The following is a 16,193-nucleotide window of genomic DNA, read 5'->3' as shown; positions in this document are numbered from 1 at the left end:
ACCTTCTCCCATATGTCTACAGTGGTACCTCCGCTTATGAACTTAATTTGTTCTGGAGGTCTGTTTGTAACCATTCATAACCCAAGGTGTGCTTTCGCTAATGGGGCCTCCCGCTGCTGCTGCGCCCCCAGAGCATGACTTCCATTCGCATCCTGGGGAAAAGTTCACAACTGAGAGCATCTACTTCCAGGTTAGCGGAGTTCATAACCCGAAGCATTCGTAAGGAGGACGGTATGTAACCCAAGGTTCCACTGTATTTACTGAAGTCTATTCACTAAATTTGGTGAAAAGGTGATAGGGAGAATTACTTTTAGAAATGTGCATGTATGGCTATCTTTCTACAACTCTACATTATAAACAATTGTGAGGTTTTTGCATTGTCCCTTCTTACCTACAGAAAGACAACAGATGCCAAGGATTTTTTTTCTTCCTGAGGTTATATGGAAGTAGGGTATAATTTAGGTGTCCCATCATTAATCATTGTATAAAGCAGCTATTTAAGTATTACGATTAATTAAAACATTCAGAACATACCAAGTTACATATGAATTGCCATAATGAACTCATGTCTCATCACAGTAATCATACTTAGCATTTTAGAGTGTTAATTTCCCAAACACATTGTTAATCACTGTCCTCTGTAAAGTTGCTCTCTATTATTAATGCACACCAATGCTTTATGCGCCTGAAATTTGATGAACTGGTGTCAAATCTGAACGAGAAGTCCTACAAAAGAAATTTATGAGGCAGGTATTGGGGCTTCCTCCTGGGACTCTGTTGGCTCATCCGAGAGCTGAGTTGGGTCTCCCCTCAGTAGCGGCCAGAATTGATCTAGCCTATCTTGGCTACTGGCATAGACTTTGAGGACCATATTCTCACCAAGCTCAGCTGGTTGGAGCAACTGAGGACAGGAGGTTGGGTACAAAAGTGTCAAGATAAGCTTAGGGCTTGAAATCTCCAAGAGGGGAAATATTTATCCCTTAGTGAACTTAGAAATTGGATATTTGACCATGACTCCAAGCAAGCCAGAGCATTCACAATTGCTGCCTGTTATTCTGTTTGGGACCCTCAAATTAAGGACAACCATTCAAGGCCTCACTACCTTCCCCACAACTGCATAGGGCCTTTGTTGAGCTTCGGCTTCAGCAGATGCCCTCAGCATCCTTAGAGGGGAGATACCTTGGAATTCCTCAGATGGCATGGAAACGCATTTATGGATGTAATCAGGTCGAGGATGTCTTGCACCAGTTGTTGATTTGCCCCTTATAGACGGTGCCCAGAGAATTTTTATTGGTTCTCAGATTGGTACCCCCCGGAAGTGATAGTTAAACTCTCTACAAATTACTTATCTGTAGCCAAATTTGCTCTGGCAGCTAAGAAGCTTTGCTTGTTATATTAATGCATTGTGATTTTAAATTTTGTGTTCTAAGCGTCTATGCTGTAGACTTTTATAGACTTGTGTTTGTGATTTTAGAGGAATGCCTTGCTTTTGCCCTCTCTGTGTGAAGGCTTTGGCTATATACAATTAATTTAACTGAATGAATGCATCAAAAAAATATTAACAATGAATTGCAGAATATGGTGGGGCAGACTGAAAGGGGCTTACCACTGGCGATTGCAACCCTATACTCACTTACCTGGGAGTAAGTCTGTTGAACTCAATGAACTTAGTTTTGCATAGACACCAATAGATTGTGCTGAGGTATGTTTTGAACTGGGGACTTCTTAGTTCACAGCTCAGTCTATTAGCTGCTATGCTCTCATTACCACCAGGTGCCTTCCATGTTCAGTTGCTGGTTGTCAGTATTGGCTGTTCAGGAGTATTTGCAGGTGGCTATCTTCCTGCCTCAGTGCAGAACCTTATATTTGTTTCTATTGAATCATGCTTTGATTGGCCTGATCTGCTGCTGGATTAACTAAGACTTTTCAAGAAGTCATTTGTGCTGCTCACCATTGCAACATCTTATGGGCAGTGAATTACATAAATAATTGTGGGCTCCTCCTAGGATATACTTCCTGTAAAGGGAGATGGGAAAAGTTTCTCTCAATATTTTATTCTGTTGCTCTCAAATATTATCTACACATAGTAAATTCCTGCACTCTGCTAGGAGGGTAAAAAGCAGTAGCTTGCAAAAGTCTAAAAACAGACAGGTCATGAGGCCGCTTTCTTAACAGACAGGTCATGAGGCCGCTTTCTGCCTAAACCAGCTACTTGAAACTGCTGATGCTAGCTACAGGTCAGAAGGTCGCTTCCTGCCCAGCCAGAAACTGCTGTTAACCAAAAAACCACAAGCAAGATGTTTCCTGCTTTACTTCTGCTTTTAAGTAATGCAAGATAAGAAGAAGATACGAAGGAAATGCTTTGCTAGCAAAAGAAGACACGTGTACAAGGAGGTGGGAGGGAGTGCTGGGCTTAGCAGAAAGACAGGAATGTCTAGCAAGCAATAAAATGTGTTTAGCAAGCAAGGTCTGCGGGTATAAGAAAGTCTGCTGAAATGTCTTGCTTTACAGCCAGTACATTTTTAGGAACTATCCAACAGGCTGTCTCTGAGTACAGACCTTAACTCTGTGCACAGAATTTCAATAAAACTCTTTTCTCCAAAGAAGAAACTTTCCTGGAATTTTTTATTCCCTTCTCGGCCCTGGGGACGCGGGTAAGCAATTCTCTGGCAAAGTAAAAGGCATAAGCCTACACCTGTTTATCCTGTAAGCCTGTTGCCTGTATATTTCATTAGTGGCCTGATTTCTTGTGTGTGCCTCTCATTTATTCTGTTGCAATGCCCAATAAAAGCTCTTTTTAAAATTGCTGTTAGTCTTCTGCTTTATGTTTTGCAGTGTCAAATGCCAAGGCCAGAGGTGTACAACATTTAGTCAGTTAATCAGGTAGGTTAAAATAGTGCCTGACTGAGCAGATTTTTAAAAAACTGTTTTTAATGCAGGTACTTACAAAATCTATCAGTCACAGATGGCATTTTCCTACTTCTCGTGCATTAGGGCAGTCTTTGATAACCATTAGCCCCAACCACCACAACCAGTAAGGAGGCATGATGGGAGATGTAGTCCCAAAAAATGTACCTAGAGGCCCACTTGTTCTCCACCCTAAATTAGTGCACTGGCAGTTAGTGCTTTATCAGCTCTGAATTTCCAGATTAAAATGGCAGGAGTGTCTGTCTGGCACCTCACATTCTGACTCAATGGATTTTAATGGGGGAGGGAGAGGTTTTTGAGTCCGGGGGGGGGGGGGAGAGCGAGGCAAGGCATATAATGCAGTCACATTTTCAGCCTGATTTCCTTCGCCCAACAAGCTTCATGTTTAAATACATGAAAACTCTCACACTTTTTGATACCAAGACAAAATTGCCAAAAGAGTCAGTGTACAGCAGGGCTAGAGTGTTGGAATAGGCCTGGTGAGTCCTGGGTTCAAATCCCCAATCAATCAGGAAGCTCCCTCAGTGATCCCTCATCATTGCCCCAGCCCAGCACATGTCAGAAGCTTGTGAAAACCAAATGGGAAAAAGAGAACCATTTGCACCATCCCCAACTCCTTGGCAGAAGCGCTGGATTCTTCTTTCTTACATCTGTACTTTACTGTTTCTTATCTTGTGACCTCAGGTTGGAAGAGTGACGTTTCACCTTGTACTTTCAGAAAGCCTTTCCACAGCCCCAGCTCTACTGTTAGGCAAAGTGAGGTGTGTGATTCTCCATCTCCAGTCCCCAAATAAACTGGACTGGCCCTGGCTACTATGTGTCTGGAGGGACATTGGTTGCTCTGCATCAGGCAGCAATATGCCTTGGCCAGCCCTGCACACGAACCCCTTGCACCTCAGCCAAAGGATCACAGTGTCTTTTGCACAACTGTTCCAGGCACCTCTGGATGCATATTTTGTCCAGGCAGGGTGCTGGCCCTGCCCCAATGGATGTCAGTCTTGCCCCTGACCCCTTGAATGGCAATAAGGAGGCCTCCAGCCAGCTCTTGGTTTGCTTATTGCAAGTGAAGACAACTATAATTTAGGGGTGCTTGTTGGCATTTCTGTTTGTATCACTGAAAACCCCCAATAAGTTCAAGGGTTCAGGGTTCCCTGCAATACTGTTCACAAACACCTAAGCAAGAAGAACAAAATGACCTCGGAGTTCCAGATTTTAAATGTAATGCTGTTTCAAAGTGGCTAGCGTTTCTGGAAGGACAGCTGATGGCATTATTGTTCGTGCCTCACAGCAAAGCCTCCTCCCAGCCCTTAGCAAACGGGGCTTAATGGAGAAATCAGTCAGTCAAGAAAGGCTATTTTTTCATCTTTCAATTGGGCGCGATACAATATGGGATTTTCCTGCACATGACTCTCTGAAACACATGGGTGCTGCTCAGAAGCACTGCTGTGAGGAAACATTAAGAAACCCTGGGCACAGTTTCCTCAAAATCACTTCTGTAAAGCATGACCAGCAAAGGCCTGGCTAGGGTGTCCCTTCTGTTTTTCAGCAGCCCCTACCTGACACAGAAGTATGCAAGCTTGTATTTACATAAATGGAGATGAATCCTTGTGCTTCACAGTAACCTTGTCAAGGTAAAGACTGTAGTGTTATACCTCTCAATTACCCTGCTTTAAACAGGACATCCTAGCATTACAGAACCCCCCCCCCCGGCTTCTGACTGGATCCCAGGGGGACATGGCTAGCGCAGAGGCCACCAACCAAAATTTTACCACCCACATGACCAAAAATAAAAAATAATGCACTAACCTGCTTCCACACCAGAGGTAACTTCAGATGCATATTGAGATATTTTTACTTATCAAATGTTCTGCATTAAGCAGGGGGCAGGGATATAAAACGTAAAAAAGGAGGGGGAGAGTAAATGTTTTTAAAAGTTCAGACTGCAATTTCATTGCTGATAGCATCGTGTGGATCAACCATGAACACCCTTCCGAAAGCTATAATGGGCAGATACTTTTCTAAACTGCTGAGTAGCGGGGCTCATCCAGACTTGCCCCCCCCCCAGCTTTCTCCCCCACCACCCGAGGAAACCGGATCTTTACCGCTGAATGGGAACAAATGTCAACTGGGTTTTCTCCAGAGTGATGTTTGCTCCGATTTGGCGCTAAAGAGCAGGTTTCCCAGAGTGGTGGGGCAATGGCAAAACCACTCAGCTCCGTGCTTTGCTTTGCAGGCATGAGATAAGCGGACGTGTGGGCGACTCCTCACACTGACCTGCAGTGACTGGGTGAATCAGAGACCAGAGGGATGCTATGAAAGGGGCCTTGGCTTTCTCCAAGAGGTCTGGCAATTTCATCTCTCTAGGAGGATTTTGGGAGACATAGGGCTCCCAAATAACAAATGTACATGCATTATTTGCTAATGCATCCATTACCTGAGGAGATGTACAAATTGGACAAGGGCATGAGGGGACAGGTCTGCAGGACATAGGTGGTTACATCCATTTTAGTTCATTCTTACATTTGAGTTTAAGAGATATAAAACATGATAATAACGACACAAAATAAGGACACTTCAAATACTTATTTTTTAATACATTTTCTTTCCCTTTTTATTTGGTTTTTATCCATTTTTTTCTCTATACCTTTTGGGTGAGGGGGCAGATTTGGGGGATTAATGCATATTTTTCCTGTCATTTTGCTGCTGTTGTCGTTGGTATTTTTGTCATTTAAAGATGGAAGAAAAAATCACGATATCGACCGGGGCAAAGAGCCGGACAAACTGAAACGCACAATTACGGCACGATCAGATACACAGACACTGAGTAATATATAGTCAGAGTGCCTCTGGGAATGTTGGGAGAGGGAGATGGGGGATGCTTTGGCTGCTATGGAAAATAGGTTGGTTTGGAGGCCACAGGCTGCAGATTAAGAGTACAGGAGCAGGAATTTTGGGTTAGGCCAGGAAAAGAAATAGGTCCATAGGAAGAGAACCATAAAGATGAGAAAAAGAAAGAGGTGAAAAAGAAGATTGGGAGAAGGGTAAATCAGACAGTGAAATGAACTGGAGACTGGGGGAAGGAGGGAAGAGGTGGGGTGGGGGGAGATCAATATTATCCTGCTCGTAAACAAATTTACTTGGAAGTAAACCCAGATGGAACAAACTTCCAGCTAACTGCTAAAGATTACGACCTGAAACCACAACCACAAGATTACACCCTACAATTCTATGTGAATTAATCAAGAATAACTACAACACTTCCTCACAACTGTCGTGGTGCAGCAAAATCCCCATATTAACCATAGGCCTCCTTTCTGCGTATGAAGGGCGGTATACTAATAAATATAATAATAATAATAATAATAATAATAATAATAATAATAATAATAATAATAATAATAATAAAAAATTATTGTGAGTATGTGGAACCACCAACGGGCTCAGTACCCTGTGGAAACTGTGCAGAGGCCCAGCCTGCCTGGGTTCCCCGTTGGACCGAGACATTTCTGAGCCACAACAGATGCTCAGAAGTAACATGGCAGCTCTACCTGCAGGTTCTGTGTGGAGGTGTCAGTTCATACAATCTGTACGTCCTGTGCAATTCCTGTTGGGCTGTTTGCCTGACAGAAACCCCACACGCTTCTCACAACGGCCTCAGAACTAAGGTGGTGGGGACACACTTGAATCACCCTGACTGTGAGTACAATGAGTTGAGAAAAGGGGTCCGGGTGGCTCCACTTTCAAGTATCTTGAATATGCAATCTTAGAAGGAGAAGGAAAGGGGGGGGGGAGGAAAAAGGATGTATAACAGAGTCTCCCCCTTGGTCTTCCCCCCGCCCTGAGTTATGGGCCCCAAGCTGCACCGGTGATCATGGCATACATGCTGGTATAGGGGGAAATAATGTAGCCCCCAGAAATACAACTCAGTGGGAATGATACCCCACCCCACATTTTGCCCTTTGTCTCCCCTCCAGAATAAACCCTTCTGCAGAGATTACATACGCGCACACACAACCTCCAAACCGTAACAAACACAGCGGTGCTGTGGGTCCCCGTTAGGATCACCCTCCTTTTAACACCCCACATCCCTAATACAGACCAACAGGGAAGAGAAGCAGGAGACAATTTCCCCCAATATTTTGGTTGCCCTCTATCCTGACCCTTAAACTTTTGGGGGGAGGGGCTGGGAATGGAGAAGTGAGTGTTAAAAACCTTAATTAAAGCACTGAATATAATATTGAACCCCAAACCCCTTAATAAACCCCAAATCTGCCGGACATTCCGACACTGAAAATGGCAACTGAATCTCCTCCCATCTCAGACCCCTCCCCCACGACCAGCTGGTGTTCATGGGGGGCATGCGGAGGGGAGATGGAGGAGCATTTGCCACGCGTTGGGGGAGAAGTGCCAAGAGTGGTGAGAGTCATGCCATGCTTTCCACAACATTGGGTGGGAATGGCGGGGGTAGGTTAGAGAGGAGACGGGAGAGCTAGTAGTAGCTGGGGAGTTTGGGGGTCTGGAGCCGAGATGGCAGGGGTAAAAAGGGAGCCATGTAAAGTCACAGCGCTGTCCCAGGGGTGGGTAATGAGATCGGGCAGAGTGTGTGCGCACGAGGCAATGGGAGAGGGGGCGGTCTATCTCTAGTTGTAGTTTCTCATATATATATAATATATATATATAAACAGCACAAACATCTACATTCATTTGGGAGGGGGAGGGATGACACCCCACCAGCCCCCTCCCAGTGCAAGCACCCACCAGCCCCCCCTTTCCCCTGCTCAAGGGGACATGGGGGGCAGGGACAGGATGGTAGCTTCCTCCACACAACGCCTCCTACTGGGGGTAGGGACCTGTGGGGAAAGAGAGAGAAAGAGAGAGAGGAGAGAAAGTAGATGAACACAGAAAAAAAGGAAGCTTTCCTGTGACAGAAGCAACACTTGCACACAAAACACCCCCAGGAGCAACTAAACAGAACTGAAACATATCTCTGAAGTGTTTCTCCAATGTGGGTGGAGGGAAGGGCTCTTCCTGGCTCAGTGGCTTAGGGGAGGGGTTGTCCCCAACCACAGCATTGTCACCCCTACCCCCCCCCCCGGCCGTGGAAGACCACCACACAGCCCAGAGCCAAGAGGCTGATGGGTGCCAAGCAATGATTGTCTTCCTCGCAGGCTTGGCATGATAGGGCAAACGCAGAGGCCCAGGAGGACACACCACTGCTAGTGACTTAATTTTATGTTGATGTAGCCTATTTTCCCTGTTTCTGGGCCTCCCCCCCCCCCCCCCGTGGATCCTGCTGCCTGAAGCAGCAGCCTTATCTTGCCTCATGGGCGAGGTGAATTCTGGGGCAGGTAAGATGGCGGTGTCTGCTGCAGCTGCTTTGCTCAGTACTTCTCTTTTCAGCGCTGAGATGCCCCTCTTGCAGCGCCACCCACCCTCCCGCTCCCTGGCCAGCTTGCTTAGGGCAAGAGCCTGGAAGGCCCCTGGTGAAAGTTCTCCTCAAATGGTGGCAGCCCTGGCCAGAAATTTATAGGCTTCCTGAGTCTGAATGGTTAAGGGGCAAAGTTTTATTTCCACGCTGGGAAGTTGTATACAAAATGCATTTTAAGACATGAAACTCTACTAAGTGGATTTCAGATATGGGCTAGCTTTTATTGACAAGAAGCCCAGCTGTTTTAAAATAAATAAAATAAACTCCCATTGCTAGAGAGCAGTATCAGGCTCAGTCGCCCAAACTTCATCAGACTCCTTGCATGAGTGCTGAGCCGGCAAACTTTTTCCCCTACCACAGCTCTTCTGAAGAGTGTCTTAGCTCAATATCTGGTGCAAATCGGTATTTGTTAACAAAGAAAACTGACACGCAGCCAATTTTCTCTTATTTCTGATTATGAGGGTTTTTCTTTCTGGCTGGGACCATGGCATACACAATTTTACCAATTAAAATCACTCCCCCACCAACTCATAAAACACATGTATGATATTTTACACATTAAAATAATTCATTTCTCTCAGTTGTTGTTTGTCAGCAGAGCAAAACATCTAAGGCATGGTGCAAATTGCAGTTTGGGTGTGTAGCGAGGGGGGGGGGGAGCTTAATTTGGAAGGGAATTTAATCCCTCACTCCCTAAGTACCACAGTCCCAATTTGATTTGGGGTGGGTAGGAGAGCTGCTATTAACTTTTTGACCCAAAGGCATATATAAATTTGCACAAAGGAATCTTGACATCATTCTTTACGGCTGCATGCAAAGGACAAAGCCTTGCTTTCATTTACATCCTGACAAAGGACTCTTTGCTTATTGATTCAGCTGAGAGTGTGTTGTAGAGCAGTTTGAGAAAGCCTCGATTCTTGGAGGTTCGTGGCCAGGATAACGAAGCTGCCTTCTGTGCACCAAGAGCTGAGGGCGACTCCTCAGGGAAGGAGACACGCTAAGGCCATGAAGACCAACGGAGGGGAAGGAGTCCTAGCAGCAGCCAGCTGCTTCTGTAGTCCATGATGGAGTTCAAATCTGAACCTGATATCTGGGGCAAATGTGCCTACAGACCTACAGAGTAACAAATTCCACACACAGACCAACAGACCATTCAACAGTAGCCAAAAGGCTCTCATATCAGAGATCACGGTCATTATGTCAGCAATCCAGATCAGGTGAGGGGAATGTTTGGCCCTCTAGATGTTTCTAAACTACAACTCCCATCATCCCTGGCTATGCTTGCTGGGGCTGATGGGAGTTGTAGTTCAGCAACATTGTAAGACCAAAGGTTCCCTTCACCTGAATTAGATGCTCACAGTCCAGATGTGTAGGATGCTATTCTCCTCTAGATTCCACACCTTTCAGCCTCAGGCACAACTGTGTATTAGGGTCTACGCTGCTATAATATACAACTGGATAAAAGGTGCATGTCCCAAATATCAGTGAGCTGCCAAATAAGACCACATTTGTTACTAAATGCCATGTTACTTCACAAAGCATAATAGCTAGTAGCATGCTATTATTATTTTTTGCATGCTTTGATGTGGGAAGCTTTCGAATATGGGTATCCTCACATTAGTAGCTTGAAACGCAGTGAGGTCATTTCATCTGGTTGTGTTTCTAGCCAGATTTGCATGGAGTTGTTCACATCGCAGAAGGGGCACAGATGTATTTACCTGATGCACATTACCTTTTGGGTTTCCTCTCCCTATAATCACACACACACACACACACACACACACACACACACACACAATTCCTATTCAGCTGGCACCTGTGCTTGTGCACGCATCTGCACAACGGCTTTTGGGGTGCCACATTCTGAGGGTTGTTCGTGTCTTAAAGGGTGTCAGGACTGCGTATGATAACTACAGGTTGACTTGCAAACTGTCCCTTTCATAAAATTGGTGTGTGATGATCAGGTTCAAGTGGCCAAGGAGTGACGCTTCAGTGCCCTGCATAGCTCCTTGTTCCTCCTCCATGACCAGCAAAACCATAATAAATGACACAAATGTGCTTAATTTGCAGAACATGGGTCTCGAATGCAGGACTCAGCTTTTCCTGCAGAGTAATCTTTTTAACGTGTTGCTTGCACAGCCTTATTCAAGGGCGAGAGAAGAGAACTCTTCCACCCGCCTCCCTGGCCAGCCAGCCAGTAGCACAACTCACCCGCCTACATCTGGTTTGCGAAGGAAGTGGGTCCGCCTTGGACACCTTGCTGCCCATACTCTCCCTGCTGCCCATAGCCCTGCTGGCTGTAATCAGGCTGGTAGCCACCCTGCTGCCCATACGTGTCTTGCTGCCCATAGCCTGGCGCTTGGTTGTAGGCGTCGCCAAAGGCCTCAGGTGCTGGCGGTTTCTCCTGGGCAGGTGGGTACTTGACAAAGGGGGTGCTCCAGCCCGTCTCTTTAAACACGAACCACAGGTTCCCCAGCCAAAGCACCAAGTTCAGGAAGCCAAAAACCTGGGGACAAAATGAAGACAGAGTGGAGAAAGGACAGTTAATTGCAGAGCCTTCCTCACCAATCCCAATCCCCTGCCATTTGAGAAGCCTGGAAGAGTGTGTGTGTGTGTACATGCACGCAGGGCTGGGCTGCCCATTAGTTGCCTCAGGTGGTAGGCTGGAGACAGCTGGGAGGAGTGGCAGATTTGGAAAGGGAAGAGAGGGACGTCTCGTGTGCCTTTGCTACTCCTCCTTCAGCTGTGGATGCAATGCCATTAGCTGCCTGCCTGCGCCCAGCGCCTCTCCCGGTGACCGCACAGGGCAGAGGAGGCAGAGGGGGAGGGGTGCGTGGGCCCAGCCACTGCCACTCCTGCCACCCTCAGCCACTAGCTCAGTTGCACTGGTCCCCAGTATCGTCCCCACCCAAAGCCGGATGAGGGGTTTAACTGCTGCCACCAATGCTGCTCCTGCTGCCACTTGTTAAAGCACTCTTAGCAAAGTACCATTCCTGGGAGGACTGCCGTTTTCTGATTTGCCTCGAGCAGCAAAATGTCTTGGGCCTCCCTGGGTGGGCGTTCATGTTAACGCAGCAAAACAGGGGCCAGTAACCTTTTGAAGCCCATTTGCAAAACAAATAAACCCTGCATGGGCACCCTGCATGCATACATGCTGCAACCCACACACATTTGCTTTACTAAAGAGGCTTGTCCCCATTTCCACTTCTTCTGTGCCTGGAAAGCACAGGTATGAGCAGTTTCCTATTTGCCCTCCCACTTTCCCCAAGGAAATCTGCTCTTTACCACTGAATTGGAGCAAAGGTCAATCTGCAGAAAACCCAACTGACGTTTGCTCCGATTCAGTGACAAAGATCGGGTTAGTCTGGTTGAGCCCTTAGGATCTTAGCCCATCTAGTATTTCCTACACTGACTGGCAGCAGAGTTTCAGTCAGGAGTCTTTCCCAACTTAACCTGGAGATGCTGGGGATTGAACCTGAAACCAGATGCTTTACCTATTTGCTGTCTTTCCCGCCTTCTCACTGAAGAGAATCTGCAAGAACCCTAGAGCTTCTCAGAGCATAGTTTTGTTTTGTTTTAGGAAGACAACCACGTTAACTGTGTGTGCCTCCCCTGCCCTTGGATCACATCCAATACTCAGCTGATGCTGCCTGTTTGCAGGGCAAGAGGGGTGCGAGTGGGCAAGTGCCACCAGGGAGGACTGTCCTTTATTAGGTCCTTCTCCTTGGAAACCCCCAAAGGTTTCCCTGCAACAGTTTGAAGATTACCATTTGCCCTAATATTTCATAAACATTGCAGCTCATTTATTCATAGGTGCTTAGCCACAAGTTGATCAGCTAAAGGGCTGCTGCAGGGCTGCTCCCTTGGAAAGGCTCCCACCAACAGCCACATTCACAAAAGTTAAATCTCAGGCCTCCCATCATTCACTCATTTTTGCCGCTGCAAACTGAAGGTTGATTTATATAAGCACATACACCAGATTATATCTCATCTGAAGAATCACTTTGGCTTTATTTTGGTCAACATGACTGATGAGGTGAGGCAGAAGACAGTAAATGGCCAAGCGACCAGGGAAGGAAGACTCCTAGCCTTACTGGGGCAATGGGGACTCAGCCATTGCTTCTTGAAACATTCTGTTAAGGATGCAAGATGAGGGTCTTCCCTTTCCCCCTTAGTCACTGCTCTGGAGACAGCAGTCAAATATTACCTCCCCTCCACCCCACTGATACATCAGCCAGTTTGGAGAGGGAGAGGGAGAGATCTGTTCTGGCAACCCTGGGAAACTATGGACTTCATCTTCAAGCACTACCTACAGAGCACTGACATCTGTCAGTTCCCCCTAACACAGCTACTCTTCTGAAAACTAGCAGCTGTACCATCATCTTTGCAGATTATAAAATAAGATTAGAGAATGTTCCAAGCTTCTCTTTTAAGGCTGTATTTCTTCAAGTCTGCTTGGGGTCCTGTGCCACACTGAACTCAGTGGGATCTACATTTGAGTAAATATGCAATATATATATAAATGAACAAAAGCAATTCTTTTTTTAAAAAATAATATTTATTAAGGTTTCAAAAGGTACAAAAGACAAAACAGAAAAACAAAGAAAAACACAAAAAACGGTTTCAATCCCAAACCAAAATCCATTAGTCCATCTTTTTAGCCTGGTGACCTTACGTCCGAGGCTCTCAAATCTCTCTCAGTCCCTTCCAGCTGGCTTCTTTGGAGGTCTCTTATGATTAACACCCAAACTCGAAGAAGTACTTTCTCAGTACTGACCATGATTCTTCCAGCCAGGCCTACTTGTTTAAAGGTGGAGTTCCAACTCTGTTTCTTAAATCTAAATGTCCCATATAGTCCAGCTTTCACCTTGGTCGAGCTTGAAGTCGTCTTGACAGGTCCCCAGCTCTCGTTTGTCTTCTGTAGCATTTCGGCCACCCCTCCTTTCTGCTCCTCCTGTTCAGCAAGTGTCTTTTCCTCCTCTTCAATCTTTGGTTTCTTTTCTTGTCCAGCTGCCTGTGTTTTGAACATCAAGTCCTTTTCCAACTCAGTAGATATATTTTCTGTCGACTTCGGTTTTGTAGGACTTGTAGACAAAACATGGCCTTGCTCATACATCTTCCGCAGCTTTCCCATGAGAAAGACAAGCTCTTGCAGATCAGCTCGTATTTTCCGACCTATTTCCATTCTTGTAATGTCCGTGAATCCCCTCTAGAGGGATTCTGGTTACTTAATATTCCTTTCACTTCCGATCCAAAAGTCAAATTTATTTGTATCAATCTTTCTTTACTTTCAATACTTTGTAGCAATATAACCGGCTAAAGCTAAAGCTTTCAGTTTTTCCCGACTTTGACAGCTAATTTGACAGCTGTCAAAAGTTTTCTGTAAATCCTCAGCAGGCTCTTTTCACGGGTTACTCCCGGACTCGAGAAAAGTGGTACTTGATCTAAACAAATAGACTCTTGTCCTCCAGCACAATAACTTAGACTTTTAAATCTGTGGAATTAATATCTTTTGTCCAATCACGAAGAAAAAGCAGCTCTTCTCGCAACCTTAGTTGGCAGATCCTTGCTTTAAACTGTTTACAATGGGGGGGAGACGGACTTCCTCTTTTCACCTCCCCCGCTCGTACCAAATCCGCAAACGAAATAATTTTAATCCAATTTCCAAATTACTCACGGGTTGTTGTTCTTGATTTTAAGTCCGAATTTTAGAAGGAAGAAGTCAGCGCTCTCTGACAAATGGCATGCGGCTTCGCTCGGCAGGGGAAGCAGAAGACTCACAGCACCACGCCGCTCCCCGTCACCCGTTCCGTAGCCTTTAAAAAGGCTCCTTCACGGGTCGGGAGGGCGCTAACGGAGCCCGCCGAGTCACCATGTCCACGGGCATCTGCGCCCGTGGTTTTTAAGGGTCCCCATGTCGCCGGCACGGCAAGACCCGGCCCCTGTCAAGCAGATTCCCTCCGGAGCTCGGAGGGAATCCGCCATTAGCCGATCGCGCTAACCCGGAAGTCTGGAACAAAAGCAATTCTGTCCAGAAAGCAAACATCTTTTCCTCTTATTTCTTGCTGTAATTTATTTTTATTGTTGTTTGTAATTCTTTGTATATCATATTTTAGTATCATTTTGTTGTAAGTCTCCCAGAGAATATTCATTGACAGGTGGATAAAGAACATCAATCAATCAATCAATCAATCAATCATTGGCAAACACACATACCCACATATTACTGCAGGCATAGATTATTGTTATTCTCTTACACTAACATGAACACCAGTAAAACACGCCCAAATTAAAGAACTCTCAGTCCCACTGACAAAAAGTTGTTGCCAGTGATTAAAATGGGCCCCAATGATTATTCAATTAAAGTTTCAAATGGATTAATTTTAAAACCAAATTAAAGATGTGGTGTCCTATGCAGATTTACTTTGAGGAAACATGAATGATCTACCACCCTACAAAATACAGAACTACATATATACACATGAATACCACACACACACACACCACCACCACAAAACACATAAGACACCTTTACAGCAGCTGAATACTCAAAAGCACCCAGAACTGGCATCTAGGGTTGGCATGGCTGAGCATTGGCAGAGGGCCCATATTGAACAACTGGCACGAGGCCGCTGGACCTGCTCCTCCTCTCCACCCCTGTCCCCGCCTCACCTGCTCACCCCCCTTTCGCTCTGGCCCAGACAACAGGGGTGGTGAAGGGGAGGGGCACCAATCTGTCTGGCAAGCAAGCAAGCAGCGAGTAGCAGCAGCAAGAACATTAGTGTGGCGTCTGACTCACTGAAAGAGGGTGTCTTGCCCAAGGGCTCTCCAAAATCTGGAACTGGTACTGAAAGCACAGGCTATAAGATGCCTTCTTAGAGGCCAGAGTACAAATAGACACAGGTTGCCCTTCCTAGGGCTCAGGAGTCTGCCCTGGCTGCCCTTAGGCTCAGTCACTGAGATCCTCAGGGGAATCACTGCTAATAATCCCCCATGACTTAGATCAAGCTGGAGCCATGCCTTCAGAACTGTGGGACCAATCTTATGGAACTCCCTTCCATAAACCCCTGAAGTCAGACAGATCACCTCCCCACTGAACTTCTGGCACCTACTGAAGACTTTTTAAAATTCCATCTGGTATTCTAACCGAGGTTCCATTTTACAGTTTTAACTTGTTTTTGTTTTTGGGTTGTATCTTTGCAGACTGCTTAGAGATTATAGTAGTTAAGGGGTATATAAAACATTTAAGCAAGCAAGCAAGCAGATAAGTGCTTGGAGGACTAACCACAGAGGTGTTGAGGCCGGAGGTGACTGGCTCCCGCAGCTCATTGCACTTGTTGCCTTCACTCCGGCACACAGCCATGCCTTCAATCACATTGTCAGGGTCAGTGGCCTCCTTGACATCTGAAAGGCCCTTGGCCCAAGCACAGGAGCTCACCAACCACATGAAGGTGAAAACAGCCGTGACGATGAAATCCTGCAGTGGGGGGTGAGGGAGGGCAAGAGGTTACAACTATGGTTGCCAAAAGATGAGGCAGGTCCTTGTAGGAGAAGCAAGTGGCTACCAGTGGATTGTTAGGACCCAATGGTGCTCAGACCCTGGACCAAAGACACTACCCAGTGTCCAAAGAAAATCCAGGAAGAGGTGGAGTCACCAGGGCCCACGGTGAAACCACTGCGCTGGTGATACTTGTCCATTTGGATGTGTCTCACTCAGCTTGGGCTAAATATGGAGCTCCCCCCCCCCACTTGTCCAGATTCCCTAACCCAGACCCAGTTCCTGCTGCAAAGCTCCTTAGCTGCTTTGGGCCTCCGGCTTCACACTTGCTCCCAGGAC

General features: G+C 46.2%; 1 protein-coding gene across 1 annotated transcript in view; it reads right to left on the bottom strand.

Moving 5' to 3' along the window:
* Positions 1–5,510: 5,510 nt before the first annotated feature.
* The window catches only part of SYP (synaptophysin), a 31,412-nt gene continuing 20,729 nt past the window's right edge, over positions 5,511–16,193 (bottom strand). Inside the window, exons 5-7 of the mRNA XM_081177283.1 lie at positions 15,642–15,833; positions 10,568–10,862; positions 5,511–7,778 (exon numbers count right to left, since the gene is read on the bottom strand). Coding sequence (XP_081033409.1) covers positions 10,572–10,862; positions 15,642–15,833 — 483 coding nt within the window. The 3' untranslated portion in view covers positions 5,511–7,778; positions 10,568–10,571. The remainder of the gene's footprint in view (positions 7,779–10,567; positions 10,863–15,641; positions 15,834–16,193) is intronic.

The sequence above is a fragment of the Podarcis bocagei genome (assembly GCF_964188305.1).
Source record: "Podarcis bocagei genome assembly, chromosome: 17".
In the NCBI taxonomy this organism is placed as follows: Eukaryota; Metazoa; Chordata; class Lepidosauria; order Squamata; family Lacertidae; genus Podarcis; species Podarcis bocagei.
The sequence above is the reverse complement of the archived record's forward strand: the minus strand, read 5'-3'. Positions and strand labels throughout refer to the sequence as shown.